Source organism: Misgurnus anguillicaudatus, chromosome 14 (assembly GCF_027580225.2).
Source record: "Misgurnus anguillicaudatus chromosome 14, ASM2758022v2, whole genome shotgun sequence".
Classification (NCBI taxonomy): Eukaryota; Metazoa; Chordata; class Actinopteri; order Cypriniformes; family Cobitidae; genus Misgurnus; species Misgurnus anguillicaudatus.
The window spans coordinates 6358921-6380508 of record NC_073350.2 but is presented as its reverse complement, the minus strand read 5'-3'; the positions used below and the strand labels follow the sequence as shown (position 1 = coordinate 6380508).

At 36.5% G+C, this 21588-nt stretch overlaps 1 protein-coding gene across 1 annotated transcript; it reads left to right on the top strand.

Moving 5' to 3' along the window:
• The first annotated feature begins 234 nt into the window (after positions 1-234).
• Positions 235-16114, top strand: agtrap (angiotensin II receptor-associated protein). The gene is made up of 5 exons (XM_055184656.2): positions 235-395; positions 941-975; positions 2079-2190; positions 2656-2869; positions 13968-16114. The coding sequence occupies exons 1-5, from the start codon at positions 369-371 to the stop codon at positions 14090-14092; spliced, it is 513 nt and encodes a 170-aa protein (XP_055040631.2). The 5' UTR covers positions 235-368; the 3' UTR covers positions 14093-16114.
• Positions 16115-21588: the final 5474 nt, after the last annotated feature.

Here is a 21588-nt window from a genome sequence, read left to right as displayed (position 1 = left end):
TCAAAATGTATTCATATTTGTACCAAAATAGTACATATTAGGACCTTTCTAAAGGGTACTAGCCCAGTTACAGCTTTGGAAAATGTTTTGACCATTTTTTTTCTGACAGTATACAGATCTACTGTATGCATAGACACACATAGTGAAGTTACAGCCTGTTCTCGTGTGTTCAGATGTGCAATGATGAGAAGTAAAGGGAGGTGTGGTCACATGGTTCAGGTCAGGCTGCTGTCACATGGCTTGTGTTGGTATGAGTTCAGATCGCCAGACAAACTGTGGTAACCCACACTTAGTATGAAAGCGTTTCATGATTGCTTTGTGAAATACTAAAAAACAGAGAGGCATTGAATCACAACGGTCAGTAAACTATGGAAATACCAGCCATAAATCTCAAGGTAATTTATATTTTTCGTTTGTTTATAAAGAGTTGACATGCTGATAAATGAGTCCTTAAAACCTTCAAGTTGTTTGTTTTAAAGAAGAGAGTGATTTAAACACTTTGTAATCCAATGTTAAGCACATTAAAATGTTCAAAAGTAAATAATGATGAATGATGTTTTCTATTTATCAAAATCTTTATTAACTCTGCAGTAACTTGTTAGTTTTTATGATAAATTATTGTGTGATTTATCTCTAATATACAGAATCTCTTTATTTTCATGTAAATGTCTTTGATCTAGACAGCTTTTGCACGTGCAATAGATATTATAGTCATGACCCATGACACCCCTTTAGTTTAGCTTTAACAAAAACAAAACTTTAAAGCTTTACTTTAGACAGAACTTCCTTTTTCTATGGCTTTATTTCCACATGTTGAACACTAATAAAGAAAGTCAGCAAAATTTTTGAAGATGGTAAAATGCCCATAACCGAATGCTCACTAGGTGAAATGAATAGATTTGTACATTAAGATTAATTGTACTGTGTGTTTGTTCTGCAGGGCATCGTGTTGGTTCACTGGTTACTGACAGTCTGGTGAGATCATTTGTCTTTCTCAATTCTGTTTCTCTTCACTAACATGAGGAATTTCACCATGTGAAAGTTTATCATACTGTTCTCAGTTCAGCACAGAAATGGGTCTCTTCTAAAGTGAAACCATACAGTATACAAAATTAAAACATGAAAATATAAAGGGTCGTTCACATTATAATAACTACACTCTGAAAAAAATTGGTGCTAAATATGGGAACCATTTTTAGTGCTAAAGCACCTATAGAAGAACCATCCGGAGTGATATAGACGGTTTCATCGGATGCACGTCTGTTGACGCGTTACGCGTCTGGTCCGAACTTTACTTATGGTTTCTGTTTGTTTAATGGTCTGTAGTTCCTCAACCGAACTCATGAACAATATAAATAAACTATGTTTAAAATACTTTGTTGTTATTTATTCTTAGCGGAGTTTACCGGAAGTTACATGTTGACCACAAAAGCCGCTTGTTAATGTTATTAATGCCGAAACCGTCTATAGCACCACTATGGCATGAATTATGATTCTATATAGCACAATAGGGTTCTACACAGGTCCTAGAGGTGCTATATGGCACTTAAAATGGTTCCCCATGTGATTATGAGCCATTGAACCACTTTTAGTGCTATTTAGCATCGTTTGTTTTTAGAATGTATAATGTTAACTATATTAGCGACCACACCACCGTACGATAACAATAACTTTATGCTAATTTGCTTACGTGGCGCAGTACTCGTGCAAATTATTTACCTTCAATGGCATTAACTAATATCTCATATTTCCTTTTATAAAAACGCTTTTAATTGTTTACATGTCGTTGAATGTATAAATATGCTGTTCTTGTTGCTTTTACAGCAGCTATAACCAGCAGATGTCCTCAACATGCTGCGTTTCGTGTATCTCTAAACAGTGAATCTAGTAGTTGAGGTCATTGTGGTGTGAACTCTGCAATTCTCTTTAAAATGAAAAAAAATATATATATATAATTATTGTTATAATGTAAAACGGCCCTTACGTCTTGTGTATTTTATTGATTAAATGTAGTCATGTCACAATAAATGTAATTAATAACAAACACAATATATGAACACGTGTGTCTTTGTATGCAGGGGATGTTTGCAACCATGGCTTCCTGTTTCTTATGTGTTGGGCAATATGAGTGTTCTTGCATTGGGTGTATGGGCCATCGCACAGCGAGACTCTATAGATGCTGTGTTAATGGTACGTATAAAGACAGACCTAAACTGCAAGACTGGATAAAGCTTATGTGATATACAGTAGAGGCCTGAAATTATGTCAGGGGGATTTTGCTTTCGATGCCCCCCACACACCATGTTCTTAAAATATGAGGTGTGTGGTACAAAATGGACAAAACAGTAAACCTTTAAGGAGTAATGGAAAAAATTATTTGGCAAAAAGGTAAACTACAGTGTATCTGGGTTTTAAAAAAGAATACAAAAATGGACAGAAAACCAAAAACTCACAGAAAGTAAAACCAAAAAGTAAAACATACATTAACTACAATTTTATCTGTTGTTAATTTGTTAATTACCCTCTTTTAGTTCACCCAAGGATGATTTTGTCATTAATTACTTGCGCAGCAACTTGGTTCATCTTCGCAAAACAATTTAAGATGTCTTTCTTGTTTTTGTATATACGTAGTAACTTCTGCTGTCTTTTATTCAGTTCTTGATGGGATTGGCCATGACCATCTTGACCGATATCGTTCATACCGGGGTACACTACGCAAAATATGAAAGCCTGTATCAGGGTGACGGACGGGATACATTTCGCTTCAGTGCAGGCATGGTCATCTTGAGTCTGCTGCTTAAACCCCTTTCTTGCTTTTTTGTCTATCAAATGTACCGCGAGCGGGGTGGTGACTACAACGTCAACTTTGGTAAGTAGGTGACCAAAGATCCTAAATGCTTAAAACATCTTGCATGAATAGGCTATGCTTAAGGCACCACATTGCTTGCACATATACTGTAAGCGTGCACACATGTACAGTATACCTGCCGGGGTAACAAACTTGCATTCATGTGCCTATGTACAATATGTTTTAGGCCTAAAGGGTTTCTATTGACAGTTTGGTTCAGAAAGGTTTGTGATGTATTCTCTCAGTCCTTTAGCTGCTTTGATTGTCACAGTTTGTTTCGAGCATGATCATTTTCAGGACACGGACTGTAAAGCACAAGAGAGGTTTTGAGTGAAAACAGCAGGCGGCACAAATGAAAACAAGCGCAAATAATTGAGTTTGAAGATGATCACAAGACCCGTGGCTGATAGAGAAAAAAGAAAAACAGCTTGACTTGATCTCTAGTTTAAAAAACATTGCTTAGTTCTACAGTAGTAGACAGCTGGCCAATAATCACAAGTCTGTTATTTTAAGTTGGACTAAAATAAGTTGTCATTAAACAGAAGACTAAAATGCTTATGGGTGAACAATATCTTGGACCATGTTTTTTTTCTGGCTAGGATTAGCTATAACAATTACATGAAAAAATTTAATGCTATAGATACATTAAAGGCAGGGTGCATGGTTTTTGGAAAACACTTTGGAAAAGGAAGTCGATTACCAAAACACACTTGTAGCCAATCAGCAGTAAGGGTTGTGTCTACTAAACAACATCATTGCATGGGTTGCGTATATGTGGTGCGGGTCTATCAACTGAAGGTCCAGATTCTATTGGGGTAGGGGCGTGTTTGTTTAAGTGATTTCACATGTCAACATTGGCTTTCAGAGATCATATACCCCGCCTTTAAACATTGGCCTATATTACTCTCATTACATCATTAATTCTTCTGGGACTCTAAATTAAAACATTAAGCATACTGTTTTTGTAATCTTCCTGGCTGTATGCACTGTTGATAAAAAAGGGCCCATTAAATTTAGTTACATTTGGTCCTTTACCCAAAATAACTTGTGAGATGTCTGATGTCTCAACAGTGATAACAATGTAATTGCTCTTCCTTTTCATTTATTTTTGGGCTATATGGTTAAACGTCTATTACATTTTTATTAATAGCCCAGATTTTCCCAGGTGAATTTTTCCCAGGCATTTTTGTCAAATCAACATAATTTTTTTTACAGCGTACTAATTTTGTACTTAATATACTAAAAATTCTTCACATCTACGTGTACTTGTCTGTGCTATTTTGAGACATCATAAATATGAACTAAAATGTGCTAACATGTATTTTAAAATGCATTTAGGTACCACTTGTTGTAAATTTGAACCACTGTAAAAAACAACCTATAGAATTTAGTTTATTGTTGTAACAATTTGCACTCACTTTGTTTGAGTAGATTATATCCTATATATTTCAGTAAAGAGTACCTAAATTTAATAACTATAATAAACAAAAAAGTTAGGTAAGGTCTACCTAATTTTTTCATAACTATTTACTTATAAAAATGAATAACATTAACCCTATTGGAAGTAAGCAACAGATCTACTAAATTAATATTAATAATTATTAGCCATTAAGAAAAATTACATATTACTTATTCAGAGAGGGTTGAATATGAAAAAGTCATATACAAGGCTGCATAAATTGCTTGCTTTATTTACCAAATTACATTCTGTAAACATTTAACACTAATTAATGTAATACAAAATAACCCCTTACAATACATTTCAAGTGAAATACAACATATCATAGTGTTACATAAAGCTTCTTGAACATATTATTTCATTAAAAATAATGAGATGTTAAAAAAACATTAAAAGCAAGGGTCCTAAATACTGTTCTTCACGTTATCATTAGAAAATTAAAGAAGACAATAAAATGAGATGAAAAACTGATCTCATTTCTCAGTAGACTAGCATGCTATATCGATAAAAACTTACCTGTCAACAAACCGCAGTTCTCCTGCCGATATGATATGAAAAATGATGACTCGAGTCCCGCCTGGATGTTGATTCATGCGCACTTTGCGTTGCCAAAGCTAATATTTTGGGGTTACTTAATTTTTTAGTATTGCAGTTATTACTGTTAAAAATTGGATAGTGAAGTAGAATGTACCCATTGTTTTTTATTTTACTTGCTACCTCATATACAGGGCCGCCTTAACCTAATGTGAGGCCCCGGAGGCTAAGAGGTTTTGTAGGCCCCCTTCCCCTCGATTCATAGTCTCTTTTTTTTAAGTGTAATATCTAGGTAATCTACATCACAAAATGCATTAGTTTCTTTCGAGACATACAACAGTGAGTTTGAGCCAGAAAACACCATAATATTGTTATTAACATATCACTGAGCCCACTTGAGCATAAACACAAGACACTTTATTTAACAACCACACACAGCAACTTGTGGTGATAATAGTTTTAAAGTGAACATGCATTAATGATAACAAAAGATAAGTCTTTATAGACAAAATCTTGTTTTTTAATCAGTTATTTATTTTGTAGGCTATTGAAGATATAGTATGCATTGTATTTAGTACTATTTATGCATACATAAGCATGTAAAACGACCAAGTATGAATATGCACAAGACAGACAGGGAACATACCTGTATATAAGATCTTTAGATAATGAGATTATATGAATGGTGCTATCAGGGGATGATCATTTGAGATCATCTTTTCGCTCTTTACTTTCTAAGACTTTGACCTTTACCGTTGCGTCTCTTTCTCGTCTTTCTAAACCAACAGATGTGTGTACTGTGAGCTAACGTCGCGTCAAACTACATCGCTTCAGTTGCGCACGCGTCTGATATAAACGCGAGTAAACTTAAACTTTATAATAACTAACAGCATTATGTGCGGGAACTCCTTTCTTTATTTAGCGGAACAGTTTCTTGTGCACGGTTGGAGAGACTTCTGCATGCCAGAGACTGCACGAGCACAGAGAGAGCGAACGAGCGAGCGCGCGCACGAAAGAGAGAGACCTGCACCACACTAGTGCTTATTATGAAATTTCAGAAATTACTCTTTCATTTGTTGGTGGATTATTTCCCGTTTCTCTGTCACACTCAGTCTAACATGCAGGAAGGAATGTCGAGTTGACAACGCGCACTTAATTACATTACGTGGAATAGAAAAAGGGAGGCCCCTGGGCTTCAGCCCAGGTAAGCCTGTGCATTAAGGCGGCCTTGCTCATATACTTAAAGGTATTGCAGAGGATTTTATTTTTCCGGGTGGATCATCAAGACTATTGGTCCTCCTAGTTGTCAATCAGGAGTGTTGCGCAATTGGATGTTTTAAAAAGTGGAGAAGGCGGTTCTTTTCTTAAATTCAAGAAAATCCTCCGCTACACCTTTAAGTAAATTATAACTAATTATCATGGGTTATATTTAACACCCTCCAGAGTTATTTTTTACAGTGCATATTTGTATGAAAGATGGGTTCATGTTTACTACAAGTGGTATTTAAATACATTTTAAATACAGAGATAGTATGTTAAAATCACATTGTGGCTCACATTTATGGGGCCCTATCTTGCACCCAGCGCAATTGACTTTGTCAGTGACGCATGTATCATTCGTATTTTGCACCGGCGCACAGGGGGTTTTTCCCTCCAAAGACGCACGTCGGCAAACTAGGGAATGATATTGCGCTCCCTGCGCGGTTCAGCGCAAAAAAGGAGGCGTGTTCCGGCACAAACCATCCCTGATGCTATTTTGCAGTTTCAAAAAACAATTGCGCCACTTACCAGAAAAAACTAGTCTAAAGTAAGTGGCGTTAGTTTTTATTTATTGTGTGGCTGCGTTAAAAAATTATCATGCAAATAACAATTAAAATATTTTAATAAGTTTGTTGTGTGGCTGTATTACGTTTATTTATGTAAATAATAATTAAAATGTTTTCATAAGAAATCTTAATGTATATGAACTTGATTTGTAAGTGTACCTTGGGGTTGGACCTTGCTTGCGTTTCTTGGGTCAGATTTCAAAGCCCCCAAACCCTTTCAGCGGTGAGGGTGGACGCAGCGATGTCCTCTGCTGGCGTCAGGTCATGTGTAGAGGCAGATTCACCTCCCGTTACACGGCGTGCCCGATTTATGCTGGCAAGCTTGGGATTCCCCCGTCTCCTGACATCATTGCAGCGCTCGGCGCAACGATGGGGATGCCAGCTAATGAGACAATTGAGTTTCTCCTATCCCCATACAAAACAACTTGTCTGTCTTTGACAGCTCTTACAAGAACGTGGGTCTCCTCGGCTGTGAACCGCTCCTGGGGTGCCCCTGGTAAATCCGTCATAATAATAGCAACCCGCCATGGAACTTGCGCCCTTGCGTTTAAAGGGAATGTTGGATAGCGTTCTGATTGGTTTATTTGACGTTACACCCAAACCACACCTATGAATAATGAACCTACTTCAGACCAACCCCTTATTGATTTGCGCCCAGCAAGAGTTATTTCTCCCGCCGGGAAAATAGCAACAGCGCCCAAGATCCGCCCACAAAGTCACTTGCGCTTTGCGCTTTGCGCTTTGCACTTGCGTTTCAGATCGTTAAAATAGGGCCCATGGTGTCTTAAAATAGCACGGATAAGTACACATAGATGTTGGACGCTATAAGACATCTGTCAAACACAAAACTGCTTTCTGGTAATTAATGTTCACTAGTTTGTTCTTTATTAGTTTGTATTGTGTTAAAATGCATTTAAATGTGATCTCACATCTTTGTTTGTATGAATGAGATCCCAAACATTGTTTTCTTGTTTATAGGTTCACAACCCAACTTCTAAACATTATAACAACATATTTAGACTTAAACATATACTTTAAATTTGTTTACTTATAGTTTCTGACATACAAATTTGGAAGTGAGAACCCTGGTATCGTTCAACTCTGGACACAAAGATTACTATATTTTATATGCTTTCTTCATTCACTGTTCTGCTCGCTATCTGTCTTCTGTATTTGTCTCTTAGACTTGGATACCTCCGTGGACAGTCGCTGCACCACAGACAGCGCTGATAGCACTTTTCTTGGTCGTCGATACTGAACATTCCCTTCTTTTTCTCCTGCAAAACTCTTCAGTTTCCTCTAAAACAGGAAGTTTCTGAGCTGCTGCGCTGGATTTCACAATGATTTTTCTGTTTCTTCTAGGTGTATCTGTTTTCTGCACTTTACATTATTTCTTGTAAATGTCAGTGTCTCCTTAGTCTTTGTGCATTTCTTTCGCTTGATCTTTATGATGTTGTGCCTCTTGTACTCTTGGTTTTCACATGTCTTTGTGTTTGTGTACGGGTGTGGATGTAATGTTTCCGTTACAAAAAATGATAAATTCGTTTTAAAGTCTTTACATGTTAATTCACAGATTTTTTTCAGGACAACTTTTCGTCTAATGGACTCATGAGGAGTTAAATACAATGGGTCAAACGTTTTAAGTCCACTAATGAAATAGTGTGTTTTATGTTTCTTTACTGCACTTGGACAGCCATGATCTCTAAGGTGCAGTTTCCTGAAAAGGGTTTAGATTAATCCAGGACTAGGCCTTAGTTATTAGGACATTTAAGTAGTTTTTACATAACGTACCTTACAAAAGCAATACTGGTGTGTATCTTTAGACAAAACAATGGCACTGAAATACTGTATGTATTGGGGAGAGCACACAGCAAGAAGGTTCCCGGTTTGAGCCCTGTCTAGATCAGGTGGCCTTTCTGCATGCTTGCATGTTCTCCATTTGTCAGTATGGATTTACTCCGGGTACTCCGGTTTCCTCTCACATGCCAAAAACAAGTTAGGTGAATTGGAGATACCAAATTGTCCCTCCTCCAACGTGTGTATGAATTAACCAGTTAACCATCATGAAGCTGCTCATGCATTTTAGTCTAATAAACTTAAGCCATGTCTGGGAAACAAGCCCGTTTTAGCAAAACCAATGTGAGAATTTTATAAGGAGCATCATTGTGCCTCAGTAAAAGCAAGTCAATTCTTTGACCTTTTATTTAAACATGTTCAAAAATCGAACATTTCTTTTATAGTCTGAAATAACATATAAAAATATTTATATATTTGATTTAGAAATGCATTTATTTATATTGTGATAAATTTAGTATGTGAAAGATGTTAAGTTAGAGTAAACTGACAAACTATAAGTCAACAGGAGTTTATGCTGACCATGACAGTGTTTTTTTTTCTATATTATGATAAATGTTGTTATAAATGTTATTGAGAATATCAGTCTGTTAGGGAGTCTATATAGGCTTGTGGGTTTGTAAAAAATAAAACATTCATGATGTCCAACAACAGCCACAGCATGCACAACATAAACTTTACTATTTCATATGCTGTTTTTTTGTGAGTTTGTACACAGAGGTGCTGAACTGCTACAAGGTCGATATTTGCTTGTGTTTTATGGTGCAATAAGGGAATTGTGCTTGTTTTAAGTTATTTATTGAGACTGCAATTGCTCAAGTTGAGTATTTAATAATAAATTGAAACAATACAATATTGATCCTTTTGCTTGAATTATGTCTTTGTTTGTTTATCTGTGCCTGAGGTTTATATATAACATAATTGAGAACATTTACCTGATTGGTGTATAAAAATATACATGGTCTTTTCCTCATTGCTATTCTGTAGATGTGCTATGGGGTTTAGTAAATCCATCATGAGGGAATCTTCAGGCTGAATAAAGTATATTAGGTTAGAATATTGCTGTGTAAATCACACATGTTGTAGATGTCCAACAAAAATGACAACAGCGCCGGGCTTAAACTAGCAAAAAACTAATAAACATTGCTCCGGGTGTATGATAGGGCCCTTGATCTTACATCTAGTCAAGAGTAGGCATAAATATAAAGTCTTGACTTGTTTCTATGGCAAAAATAGAAATAATCAAATTTGAAGAGACACTGGCGCGTCCAATGCGCAGGATATGCGAGCAGTGTGGTTTCATGCATGGAAGAGTGAGAAACCCCTGCTGAAAAAAACAGCATCAAACCAGTATGGACCAGCATGGGAATTATACTGGTCTATGCTGGTTTGATGCTGGTGGTCACCAGCATACCAGCACCAAAACACAACAAATGCTGGTCTTGCTGGTATGACCAGCATGATATGCTGGTGCTAGTGCTGGTTTGGTGCTGGTTTAGCTGGTGCTGGTTTGGTGCTGGTTTAGCTGGTGTTCACTAGCAAACCAGCACCAAAACACAACATATACTGGTCTTGCTGGTATGCTGTTTTTTCAGCAGGGAACGTACCAATAAATTCTTAAATTTCATAAACCTAAAATATCTAAATATTTAGACACAGTAAAGAAAGTGTAAGTTTATAACTATAGTAACGAGAATGGCGTCTCAATATCACTGTGGTTAAACGCATACGCTGGGAAGCGCATTATCTACACTGCACCTGGTCCTAGTTTCAAATGGTGCAACAGACTTGAAATATTTTCGCAACGTTTTTCACAACTTAGGGCCTTTTTACACCTGGTCACTTCATGTGTTTTCTTTGATCGGATAGCTATCTGATTTGTTAAAACTGTTCCATTTACATTTGGCCACATAAATGCATCTTGGCAAAACAGATATGAATCCGATCGTTTACTCCCGCCCAAAATGCAAATACACTATTTATTACTCCGCCTTAAAAAATTAAGATGACGTTATGCATCAATACGCAGCACTTACTGTATGTTGTGCTGTATGTTGGGCAGGGGACGCGCCTCTTCTTGCTCATGAGCTGAAGGACGCAGTACAGCACAGCAGGAGAGTGACAGCGCGGTGATTTAATGCTGGTCCATGACGGGAAAAGCATTCACAAAACTCTCTTAAAGTTTTATTTTTTTGTTTAATATCATTACAGTTTGTCATTAGACTCTTATATTGATTCTAGGAAGCTTTTTTACTCGCTGTCATCACTCCGTAAAGCAATAAGCGAGTCATCTTTGTTTGTTTGGCGCTCTTCCAGCTTACTTGCGAGTGACGTGTTTACGTTTGGGAGGAGTAAAGCACGACGTATGTGGTTTCATCAACCAGATGCATTTACACTTCTTTGAAATGCGTCCCAGACCACCTCCCGAAGCGGCCCGAGCGATCGGATTTAAATCCGTCTCGAAATCGTTTCAGAGGGCATTTACACCTGGTCTTTTTACGATCAGATAGCTATCCGATCAGAGAAAACGCATGAAGTGACCAGGTGTAAAAAGCCCCTTAGCTAAGCCCGACGTAGGGCTTACACCCAACTTTTTACGTCTGGCTGATGCAACCGACATACAGTATGCATCCCAGGCTCACTCACCATACGTACCTCGGCCTGCATTTCTGCATAACCTGAAATATGTTTTTGCATGTAATATACATATTACTGCCTCTTTTGGTGTTGTGTCCACTAGAGGTGTTTGCTTTTTGTCTGTTTTGATGCAGGATTTTAAAGCGGGAGATGAAGCAGACAAATACACAAATTAAAATCTGCTCATCTTTGTTAAGTAGATTTTTGCCATTCAATACTTATTTATAGTAGTACGTGGCAAATGCGCGGCAAGCTTATGCTGAAAAAGTTAAGCCGTACAGTAAAAAATTAGATGTAGCTATACAGCTGTTTGCCAGTAACTTACTGTAGATTTAAATTTATGTTATTTAATGGCAACAGTTTGTTTAAAGTTAAATAAACATTAACAAGTCTTTATATTTACAGAATAAAACTATGTCTGTTTCTCAATATGCGTTCTTCAGCGATCTTGCGTCCTCGTGTCCTCGCTCTATGTCATCATTAACCGTCGAAGTTCAATTCCAATTCTCAAGAACGCAAGTACAGATGACACATGAAAATACCCGGATGTGTTCTTGATATCGAGGGTGCATCGAGTGAAGACTTGCGCGCTGAACTCGCTTTACGCCCCAGAAGTCATTGCGGCAAAACAACAGCGGAGGTCAGGTGACGAACAGAAAGATCGCACACATCTCAATTCTCACAAGTGTGTTCCGTGTTCTCGCGACCTTTTGAGATCGTTCTTTCGAGGTCCCTTGCAAGACCGATCTCCACGAGAATGCAAGTCCGTTCTTTGCGTTCTTGGAATTGAGAAACAGCCACTAAAACAACAGCCTCATGCAAACATTCTGGGAACCAGAAATCCTTTTCAACCTTTTTCTGGTTAATTGGTTCCCAGATTGCTTTGCATGGGGCTGTTATTTAAATTTTATTCTGTAAAGATAAAGACTTGTTAATTTTTAATGTTCATTTAACTTTAAACAAACTGGTGCCAGTAAATAAAATAAATTTAAATCTACAGTAAGTTACTGGGAAACAGCTGACAGTAATACTGTAAAACTTTTTTACAGTGCATTCTTGCAATTTCATTTTAATAAAACACATACAGATGTATTCAGAACATTCATTAAAGTCGCCACTATGCTTACTGTAAACAACAAGTTCAACAGTAAAGACATCAGGCGTTTATACGCCACAGTCACACATACACTCACCTAAAGGATTATTAGGAACACCATACTAATACTGTGTTTGACCCACTTTCGCCTTCAGAACTGCCTTAATTCTACGTGACATTGATTCAACAAGGTGCTGAAAGCATTCTTTAGAAATGTTGGCCCATATTGATAGGATAGCATCTTGCAGCTGATGAAGATTTGTGGGATGCGCATCCAGTGCACGAAGCTCCCGTTCCACCACGAAAGATGCTCTATCGGGTTGAGATCTGGTGACTGTGGGGGCCATTTTAGTACAGTGAACTCATTGTCATGTTCAAGAAACCAATTTGAAATGATTCAAGCTTTGTGACATGGTGCATTATCCTGCTGGAAGTAGCCATCAGAGGATGAGTACATGGTGGTCATAAAGGGATGGACATGGTCAGAAACAATGCTCAGGTAGGTCGTGGCTTTTAAACGATGCCCAATTAGCACCAAGGGGCCTAAACTGTACCAAGAAAACATCCCCCACACCATTACACCACCACCACCACCAGCCTGCACAGTGGTAACAAGGCATGATGGATCCATGTTCTCATTCTGTTTACGCCAAATTCTGACTCTATCATCTGAATGCCTCAACAGAAATCAAGACTCATCAGACCAGGTAACATTTTTCCAGTCTTTAACTGTTCAATTTTGGTGAGCTTGTGCAAATTGTAGCCTCTTTTTCCAATTTGTAGTGGAGATGAGTGGTACCCGGAGGGGTGATCTGCTGGTGTAGCCCATCAGCCTCAAGGTTGTGCGTGTTGTGGCTTCACAAATGCTTTGCTGCATACTTCGGTTGTAACGAGTGGTTATTTCAGTCAAAGTTGCTCTTCTATCAGCTTGAATCAGTCGGCTCATTCTCCTCTGACCTCTAGCATCAACGAGGCATTTTCGCCCACAGGACTGCCACATACTGGATGTTTCTCCCTTTTCACACCATTCTTTGTAAACCCTAGAAATGGTTGTGCGTGAAAATCCCAGTAACTGAGCAGATTGTGAAATACTCAGACCGGCCCGTCTGGCACCAACAACTATGCCACACTCAAAATTGCTTAATTCGCCTTTCTTTCCCATTCTGACATTCAGTTTGGAGTTCAGGAGATTGTCTTGACCAGGACCACACCCCCAAATGCATTGAAGCAACTGCCATGTGATTGGTTGATTAGATAATTGCATTAATGAGAAATTGAACAGGTGTTCCTAATAATCCTTTAGGTGAGTGTATGTGTGCATTGTTCAGCCTAATACTGTGTTCAGTATTGTCTGCTTTGTAACCTTGAATAAACACACATCAAAACAGACAAAAAAGTGCTTGTAGAGGACACTCCAACCAAAAGATGCAGTGATGCTGTATATGTACCAGGAGAAACATATATTGCAGGTTATGCAGAAATCTAGGCAGAAGTAAGTAATTCATGTCTAGCACTTATGACTTATTTAAGACCTGAGGTTCTCACCTGAGTTTTTTGTCTGTGCAATTTGAAAACAAATTGATAATATTTATTCTTATTGGAGTTTATTTGTGAATGATATCATTTGATTGTGTTTGTAAATCATTATATAGTTCTATATATAGTTCTGGATGAGACTTAAGTTGATCATGCACACCTGTCTATTACTTTCAGGTTTTCCAAAAATAACTAGAAACAGAGACAACTACCAGTCCATCGACCAGCAAAATCAATCTGGTGGTGCTACCAACACAATCGGCCAATCAGAAAATGGCCAACCCGGACCACGATCTTACTGAGAATGACCAAAGCAAAACCAAAACAAAACATCAACTATTTAGCTCCCATTGTGGTCTCTGTACTGTTTGTTATTGATTGTTTGGTAAAAGTTACCAAAGGTAACAAATGGAACATGATGTATTAAGGGTTTTGGTTGTTCATGAATAAATGTTTAATAAGGTGGTTGGGGTTTGACAGAATACTTGCAATCTCTTAAAGCATGAAATGGTCAAAACAATTATACAGATACTTTATAGATCAGATACTTCATAGAAGACCTCTGGGACCTCATTGAATTATTCTTCAGTCTGGTTGTTGTCTTTTGCTCTTTCCTCAAGGTTATACTGTATATCTTAATGTATATGATCTGTTTCCTAATAACAATCACTTGTAAAGCTCAATGAGCAGCAGAAAGGTCTCATGATGTTGTAATATTGAACCGTTTAGTAAATATCCCACTAAGAGCCCATCTGATAGTCAGCTGGAAAGGACAAATCATTTTTTTATTTATCTTTTCCTCATGCAGTTTTAAGTAATTATTTAAGTAATTATGTGAATTATTTTTGACAACTTTTACTCTATGTTTATCCCCTATGCCATACAATCTGTTCTGTATTTATTCATTAGATTGGTCATCCACACCAGATTATTTATTTGCTGAACATGGTAATGCTTAACTTTAATGTCTGAAAACTGGGATTCAAATTTTGAGAGAATACACTCTTAAAATGAAGTTACTTAAAAGGTTGCTCACAATGATGCCATAGAAGAACCATTTCTTTTATACCTTTGCAGTGGCGGCGGTGACTTCTTTTCCGAGGGGTGCGAATTCAAAATGTGTGTGGCTCGTCATGTCAAAGTGTGTGTTTGTTGCGTCATGTGAACCATGTGCATCATGCGTCTTGTCAAAATGCGTGTCTGCTGCATGCGCGTCGAGGGGATTTATGATAAAAGAGACGCTCACGTTCACTAAATACTCGCAAAACACTAATTTAACACTAAAATCTGATTTCACATGAGATGACATGAGTATTTGACAAACGCAAGCGTCTCTTTTATCATGGGCCCTTTTGAGGTGTCTGTAGCGGGCTCGTGTTTTGACACCACGTGTGATGCACATAAGGTTGCATGACGTGCCGAACACATATTTTGAAATGATGAGCCACACACATGCCGGTCTACATACATGTTGTGACAAGCTTCGCATAGTGTGCCCTCGAAAAAGAAGTCATCGACCACCAATGTAGCTATATGTATAATCTTTTTTATACCAAAAAGGATCTTTTTTAAAAACAAAAAGGGTCTTCTGTTCTTAATGGAACTATTCATAAAGGTTCTTCTATGGCATCATGATATTTTTAAGAGTGTATGTTAATAAATGCAAAGTATGTTTCTAAAACTGAAAAACAGATGGTGTATTATGAGTCAACACCATTATATTGATATCTGTTAGTGAAAGCACTGCTGTTACTCATTACAAACCCAGAACCTGTTTGAAAACAAACAAACAAAAAAAGTATTTTTCCTGTTCTGTTTGTTATCAGTGTTATTTTGTCAGCTATATAAGAAATAAGATTTACAGTTGCAATTCTGTTACTTGTAATTTCAAAGATCCAGCAATGTTTCCAAACCACAAAAAGTCAAGTGCCATGTAAAACTTATGTCAATATGTTTTAAACATTTACTTTTGTACTCAAAATGACATGCTGAGTCATTAAATGTTTTAGTTATTCAGTAGCTTGTAACTATCATGTTGGGGATCGGTTTACTTTAAGAATCCTTTAAGTTCTTATGAAATTAAGCAGTTCTCTATTTTTGTGTTAAAGCTGTAGCAATGTTGTAGTTTTTGTCCTGTTTCAGTTGTTCAAAAAGCATGATGCAAAAGTTGCACCAGTTTGACCACAGAAACCAGAACTCTTATCTGGGAGATGAAGTGGACATTTTAAGCAACTTTCAAACTCTTGTTACTAAATCTTCTGTAAGTATCCATTGCAACCATGCACTTTGTGAAAAGTGCTATAATAAAATTCAACTGAACATCTCACTGTTGTTCTTCTGGCATAAACTGATTATTGATCCAGTCTGTAATTTCTGAAGCATTAGATCGAGTCTTTGATGTATTAAGTTGAACATTTATTTTTTTGTCTAAAGTCTGTAACGTGTTGGCAGATATTATATAAACCGTTCCTCATGCTGCTGGGTTCATTATTTGCATTTACAACACAGATCTTTTTTTAATTCAATTGAATACTTCTATAGTGCTTTTCACAGATTGGCATTGTTGCAAAGTAGTTTAATGGGAAATGCATTGTCTCAAACAGTAGTTTAAAGATCTTTTAACAGTAATTACTATAAAAATAGAAATTATGAAAATAATACAGGACAATAATAATAATAAAATGAAATCATCGCAATTTTGTCAGTAGATTGGATTAATTTTTTATATTAGCATGACTTACTTCCTAAACCATTACAGTATGTGGTCAAATTTGCCCGTGTTTACACCCAAAAATGGGTAGCGCTAGAGGTAGGCTCCCAGCTAGCAGAAAAAAGTTCTGAGAACGTTCCCTGAAAGTCCCCAAGGTTCCCAAAAACGTTCTGCCAACGTAAAAAGTGTCCAGTTTTCTTTAAGTTCTAGGAACATTTCTATGTTGTCTGAACGTAAGAGGAATATTACATTTGACCTTTTTTAAACGTTATAATGACAATGTCATGTTTTAATGTTCACACAATGTTTAAAACAACAACTGTTTATTATATTGACTTGTTTAATTGGTATGTAAATGATAGAGAAACATTGCATTTTATTATTTAATAAAACATTATTTCTGAATGTTCAGTATATTGCTGTAGAAAACACAATTCACTTACTAGGTTTAGATGTTGATGTTTTGTTTCATTTTAACTCACCATTATTGTGATCAGTGTTTGTTTTAATTGGACTCTTGACACTTGACTTTTTGCTTGCTATTTTTTTCTCTGGTTGTGTTAACTTTGTGTTAATGCATCACATTTGTTATGAACATGTAAAGTTAATAGAGTAATTCTGTGGTTGTTGATACATAATGGTAAAGATCATCACTTAATTTACTAATCACAATTACTTTCATAGCAGTTTGTCATTAAGGAGTTTTAGAAACTTTGGACAAAAAATTTCCGCTGTATAATTGGGATGCACAAACATCAAGAATCAGAGTATGAATCTCAACCATGGTGACAAATAAAATTGTTTAAAAAATCCTTATTCATCCATGCTGCAGTGCATGTTGGGAGTAAAAGATGGCAGAATTCTTTTTTTGAGGTGAACAACTTCTTTGATATCAGTGTAAAGTGTTCTCAGTTTATCTCAGTGGAACATTGTTATTTTAATGAGCACTATTAAAAAGTTACGGTAATCTGGTAAAAAATAATACCACTTAGAAAATATTTATCATGTATTAGCTAAAAGTGTATTTTTGACACATGCTTGGATGTCTTCGGGCTAAGCCCCGGATATCCACTGACCCTAGAACCGCCCCTGCACCCAAACTAACAAAATAATCTTCTAACATTTGTCTGTTTGGTGTAATATTTCTCTTTTTTACATTGAGTTTTATATTTCATAAGTTGAAACACTGAGATGCTGCCGAGTACCAAATATTGAATCAGTTGCGAATCAGTTCCTAAAGTTTATTATCTTATTAGCAATATTACATGTTGTCATAGAAACAGTAGGTTTTGGGTTTTTGGGTAATGTACCAGCGTGTCCTGGCAAAAAACCCTGTTTGTGTGGGCTTAATGATATTGTTTTAAATAAGAGATGTTTGCAGTGATACATGTTTCAGAGATTAGCCAGGTCTAGGTCTCTTTGCTGTTATTAGCTTTAATTTCAAGCTTCATTGTCGTGTTTTATCATTATCTGGCATTAATAAATAGTTCAGTTTATTAGTTCAAAAATTCTTATAATTGTATTGTGTTTATAATCAATTTCTTGTTTCATATTAACATTTCATTAAAACACCAATTGATTTTTATTTATAGCAATGTTTTGACCAGAGCCAGACCAAGCCTTCATAGGGCCCAAGCTAAATTTTATTTGGGGCATCCTCGGTGTCACCAATACGACTGACAGTTGTCAATACTTGATTATCCGCACACTATAAATCTAACACACCCATTATCAATTTTATTAAATGTTATAATGTTAATTTGTTATCAGTGTGATGTTAATGGAACAGAAGCTTTTTTTTAGTACAAAAATATATTCAGGAAAAGTATTTTTACATTAATATGTTGCATTGTAATATATTACGCTTTCAATGCTATTTATGGATATTTAATCAAACATGTACTTTCTTAAAACAAGAAGATATTCTATTTAGGCTATGTTAATCAATTTACCAGATAATGTAAGCTCGTAACATAATTTAGTTTTCCCAACATACCTTTATTCTTGCTGGTCTCAGTTTTCTGCTCTTTTAGCATCAGAGGGATATTTCTTTATTTTTGTGACATTTATTAATGTTTTGAAGCAGTGCTGCTGCCTATTTAAAAAAACTTAAAATTAATACAAATAATCACCGACTCTTATATTAACATAATCAAACTGTCATTTTGTGCTTTTGGGGGGACCCCTGGTGGTCACTTGGTTTATGCCTTGGGTCGGCTCTGTTTTAACATTATAATATGTATGTAGTCTACTAAAATGTACGTTTCATAAGCATATTTTATTAAAATGAGATATCAGAAAAACAATATATAGTTGCCTTACTAAATAACATGCCTTACTAAAACATTAATTGTGTGCATTTTGATGCAAAACAAAGTGAACTGATGTATTTTAAGATATGTCAGTGAAAGTTGTTTTCAGTTTGGACAGCTCTTACATTTATTTTAGTCAAGGACTAGTCAAATCCCTGTCTGGGAAACCGCTCCTACAAGCGTTATAAAATTTAGTATGAATGTTGTCAGTGAGGTTTTCATTTAATAACTAATAAATAACTTAAATACTCCTGTTAGGTATCATTGCACACTGACTGTTATTGATCCCAAGAGCTTTTCGGTTTACTGATTGTTTAGTGCTTAAAATGTCTTTGATTCTTTTTGTTCCAAACCCAAATATAAACACTAAAGTTCACACACACACACACACACACACACACACACACACCCAACCATCACAGAAAATCTTCTGCTATTTCAGATTTTCAATAAACATAATTCTGTTTTATAAGCTTGTTTCCCCATGGGGACCTCAAAATGTCCCCACAAGGTCACGAAAATACTGGTATTCCTGGTAATAATTACCAGGTACACGCATGTGCGTGGGCGCGCACACACACACACACACACACACACACACACACACACACACACACACACACACACACACACACACAAACAGGCGACATTCTTGAAAAGGCATCAGACACAATATTTTTTGTGACAAATATTCAAGTTGTAATTTTGTAAGAATAATGTCCTTGTCAAGATTAAAGACATAAGCCTCTGATTTTGGTTAAACATAAGGGACAGAAAGGTGAGTGGGTTGTGATCTGTACAGTTTATAAAATTATGCCAAGCAAGTATTACAAAGTGAGTAAAGGTGCAAAAGCTTATTTAATCATTGAACTGATGCATAGTAAATGTCTTGGAAAATTTGTGTTAATCAGTACAAGAAGTGTCCTCTTGGAGGAGCACTGCACCAGCTCTTACGGCACTTGCATCAACCTCAAGTTTAACCCTCTGTTGTCTGAGTGGGATTTTGAGGCCCTGGAGAAGTTTTGACATGCTCTGACATTTCTGTCTTTTTCAGCTGCTTAAAAACACAACATACATTTAATACATTTCTATGTTTACTGTTCAGTGACACTGTGCAATGCAGATCTCTTTGCTTATAAATTGGAATGGGTTAGAATTCATTTCTTCAGATCTATTTATTACAGTGTACGGTAATATGTATTGTATCATTTGTATTGTACCGCAACACATCACAATAGATTGTATATAAAGCTCTAATAAGCATGCATTTTCTGTAAAGAAGGTCTGAATCAATGTGTATTCTGTAAAGCGCTATAAAAAACACCCAGGTTCTGTTAACAGAAATTCACACCTTCTTTCATTTTATTAGTTGGAACTCCTGCTCGGCTTTTTAATGTGATTGGGTGAGTTCATCCTTAACTTCTTTAAACCTTTAATTTGAGTGGTTAACATTGTGACATTGACGAGCGCTGTTAGACAGACTTTGTGTTTTGAAGAAGCAATAAATGAGAGCTAAAATCGACTGGCTTATTGAGGAGAGGTGTGCTAAGACTTTTATAAGCAGTCAGGTGCAGAATTTACCACCCGAAAAATCCCATTGACTTAACATTGTGCCAAACTTTGATGGGTCATAGCTCAGAGCGAGGGATTTCGTAGATACATTTGGGTTACTAAATTTGAAGAGGGTGGTAGACTCTGTAAGAACATATATCACATTGGGGTGTACATTGTACCCTGGGGTGTAAGAGGCACCCAAAATTTCCCATAGACAAAAAATCCTATATCTCTGCATCAGAATATCATAGAGACACTGGGGTTGGATCATTTTACTTGTGGTGTGGAGTATAATCACTGGTGGATGCCAAATTACTCCATAGCAACGAAACAGAGATACCATAGCAACTGATTAAAAATCTCTGCTTCAGAACATCATAGAGACACAGGGGTTGGATCAGTTCACTTGGAGTACAATCCCTGGTGGATGCTGCCATGGCAAGCACCACTTCACATTTTCTTCAGAAAAATCTAGTTTGTTATATTATTTATTATTTGTTTTCCATTACTGACACAGCCCCTTTAGAAAAACGCAATTATGCGATCGCATGATTTAATGCATAATCAGCCAAAGTTCACATATTTATGCGGGGGATGCATTTTTCAAATACAGCGCACTTTCGCAGCATAAATTAGAGATTTGCGTGCGCAAAATATGTGGGGCGTGCTTTATTTCATAATCCCCATATATCTTAGCAGAAAGTTGAAAAATTATGCATTTACCTCACACAAGCACGGCTATGTCACTGTTGCCACGGGAACATTATGAAGTGACGTGATTATGTGACGTGAACATCATTGAAAAGCTGAAAAAGTTTTTGCAAGGTCCCGCAATTTTTGCAAATTCCCGTAATTTCATTGCATACAATTGTATAAATATCTCGCATATTCCATCTCATTTTTTAAGAAAACGTGCCGCAAGATCAAGGATTTTTGTCCGCAACAATCACAAAAAAACTCTGTGTACATATATATATATATATATATTTCCCTCACTTTTAAGACACCGGCAACGCCCCTGGTTAACATGTATTGCAACATGCTACCCCACATGGAAAGAACCTATATGTGGATATATGTGCATATATGTACATATATGTACATATAATATAGGAAACCGGCCAATTTTATATATGTCACATATATGTAAAACCTATATCAAAACCTATATTGAAACATATATGTTTATATATGTTTTTTCCATGTGGGACAGTACTTTTCT

What these genes read in the sequence shown, in the direction of transcription:
- agtrap (XM_055184656.2), top strand. Translation starts at nt 369, where the DNA reads ATGGAAATACCAGCCATAAATCTCAAG. An exon ending in TACCAGCCATAAATCTCAAG is followed by an intron (nt 396 to 940) that starts GTAATTTATATT and finishes TTTGTTCTGCAG; the next exon opens with GGCATCGTGTTGGTTCACTG. An exon ending in CTATAGATGCTGTGTTAATG is followed by an intron (nt 2,191 to 2,655) that starts GTACGTATAAAG and finishes TCTTTTATTCAG; the next exon opens with TTCTTGATGGGATTGGCCAT.